This window comes from Zea mays, chromosome 3 (assembly GCF_902167145.1).
Source record: "Zea mays cultivar B73 chromosome 3, Zm-B73-REFERENCE-NAM-5.0, whole genome shotgun sequence".
NCBI classification, from domain to species: Eukaryota; Viridiplantae; Streptophyta; class Magnoliopsida; order Poales; family Poaceae; genus Zea; species Zea mays.
Window position 1 is genome coordinate 180,753,489 of NC_050098.1, and position 2,317 is coordinate 180,755,805.

At 55.2% G+C, this 2,317-nt stretch overlaps 1 protein-coding gene across 1 annotated transcript; it reads left to right on the top strand.

The window, feature by feature from the left end:
• Positions 1-281: 281 nt before the first annotated feature.
• Positions 282-1,725, top strand: LOC103650966 (dof zinc finger protein 4). Its single transcript, XM_008676561.1, has one exon. The coding sequence runs from the start codon at positions 452-454 to the stop codon at positions 1,454-1,456; it is 1,005 nt and encodes a 334-aa protein (XP_008674783.1). The 5' UTR covers positions 282-451; the 3' UTR covers positions 1,457-1,725.
• The last annotated feature ends 592 nt before the right edge of the window (positions 1,726-2,317 follow it).

Consider the following 2,317-nt stretch of genomic DNA (forward strand, 5'->3'; position numbering starts at 1 on the left):
CCCCGGCCCGTCCGGCGATCACTTGGGCGAAACGGCTCCGCCACCCACACCGACCACGCCTAGCAGCCCCGTAGCCCGGCTTGGGATCCCCTGAGCCTGACGTCGCTCGCGGTCACTGTCGCGTGGGGCCAGGGCCCACGCGTATCACTTCGATCGAGTCGGGCGTAGACTCACATGCACATGCACGGCTGGATCTGGACCAGGAGGAAAATCTCTCCCAGCAGAGCAACTACCCACACCCACCGTATAAAAACCCTACCACTTCCTCTCCCTCTGGGCTCTGGCCCTCGATCGCCGGATCTCTCATCGAATCTCTCGCATCTCCAAGGTCTCCTCCGACCCCCTCTCACATCACGACATTCTTTGGCGAATCCTTCCAGCTGCTCGCTCCAAGCTCCCAGCTCTCTGAGACTCTGACTGACCACCGCGGACGTGGTGGTCTCTAGCTAGCATGCTGTCTTCACACCACGAGGCCGCCATGCTGCCGTACGCGCCGGGGCCGCCGCCATCGCTGCTGCTAGACCGGCGGTCGTACAAGCAGGGCGGCGAGGCGGCGCCCAGCTGCCCGCGCTGCGACTCGCCCAACACCAAGTTCTGCTACTACAACAACTACAGCCTCAGCCAGCCGCGCTACTTCTGCAAGGGCTGCCGCCGCTACTGGACCAAGGGCGGCTCCCTGCGTAACGTGCCCGTCGGCGGCGGGTGCCGCAAGAACCGCCGGGGCAAGTCGTCCTTGCGGTCGGCGGCGGACTCCATCGCGAGCGGCGGCGGCGGCCGCGACGCGGCGTTCGGCCACCGGTTCCCGGGCCCTGTCCGCCCCGACCTGGTCCTGGAAGGCATGGTGGGCAATCACCCGTCCAACCCAGCTGGCCAGGCGGCGATGCCCGGCGGCGTGCCCGCTGCGGCTGATGGCTCCACCATTGATCTCGCAATGCTGTACGCCAAGTTCCTCAACCACCCGCCGGCGGAGGAAGGCGTCGGGGCCGTGACGCCGCCGGAGTCGGCAGGGCAGGTCGACGAGGCGTTCGGCGCGTCCAGTGACCTGATGAGCCCTGGTGCTCTGGCGCCGGTGCAGTTCGATCCGTGCCAGGACGGGTTCGGTGAGTGGTCTGGCGTGCCAGTCAGCAGCGCTGGCCCCTCGAGTACGGCTAGTACTACCGCCGCAACCACCATGCTGTGCACTGACGTGAGCGTGCAAGCTGCATTCGGCGAGCTCAACTTCGCCATGGACCAGAACTGCTTCGACTCGCTAGGGTTACCCACGGACGACGTCGGCAACCTCTCGTCGTCGTGGTGTTCGATCGTGCCAGGCTTGTCGACGTTAGAGGACGCCAAGTATGACTTGGATTCGTTCCCAGATGACGCCCTCAGCCTTCACGACGAGGGCATGATTAGCGGGACTGATCATGATTGGAGCGTGGATTGCCAAGGATTGGAGACTCTCTACATGCCGTAACTATACACACGACCAAAATTCTTCTTCTTCTCTTCTTGCTAATTTGTTCTTGTTCTTGTGATGATTGGTTTCCTACATATTTTTCTCTTTCTTTTCTTTCGTTAAATTCGGTTTGGAAGAAATATATATAGAGATATATATATATCTATGTATCTATGTTTTGAAGAGAGGTACGTGAGGGACAAGTCGCGCGCTCATGTAATTGAATTAATGATTCGGTATACTTGTGAGATAGATCGATGCAATACAATAATGTTGAAGCTTGGAAATTTTAGTCGCTATAAGTATATCATTATATGGTGTTACAGCAGTGGTCTTTCTACTGCGCCAGTGCAGAGTTTATTCACAATCTGCAGTTTTTTTACATGAATGTGTGGTCGTTGATGAATGCATATATAGGATGGAAGTTGAAATGTTCACTGCTTACAGGAAATGCTAGAGAATGTGCAGGAAATTTGACAATACTCGTACTATTTACTGACGAAAACTGGAATCGCAAAACATATGCATGGCGAGAACTGATTCGCCTATTAGAGTTTTGGTCAGCATCATCACACTGTGTGACTGGACTTGGTTATACTAGTCAGCCAGTTAGGAGAGTAGGCTTAGCTTCCGAAGCAAATAATACCTTGCACCATCCCATTCCCATGTATTGAATAGGGCATGTGTCCCTTGTCTCCCGTCTGCTTGTTCAAAATGGTTAGTCAAACAAAAGCAGTGTGATCAACTGAGGGGCGTTTGGTAGAGATCCAATAGCTCCACTCTGAGCGAAAATCACTCCTACGCCAAATGGTAAAAAACTGAGCGGCTAAATGGTGGGAGTGGAATGAATTTAGTCTTTATTTTGTACTACCTCTGTTT

What these genes read in the sequence shown, in the direction of transcription:
- LOC103650966 (XM_008676561.1), top strand. Translation starts at nt 452, where the DNA reads ATGCTGTCTTCACACCACGAGGCCGCCATGCTGCCGTACGCGCCGGGG.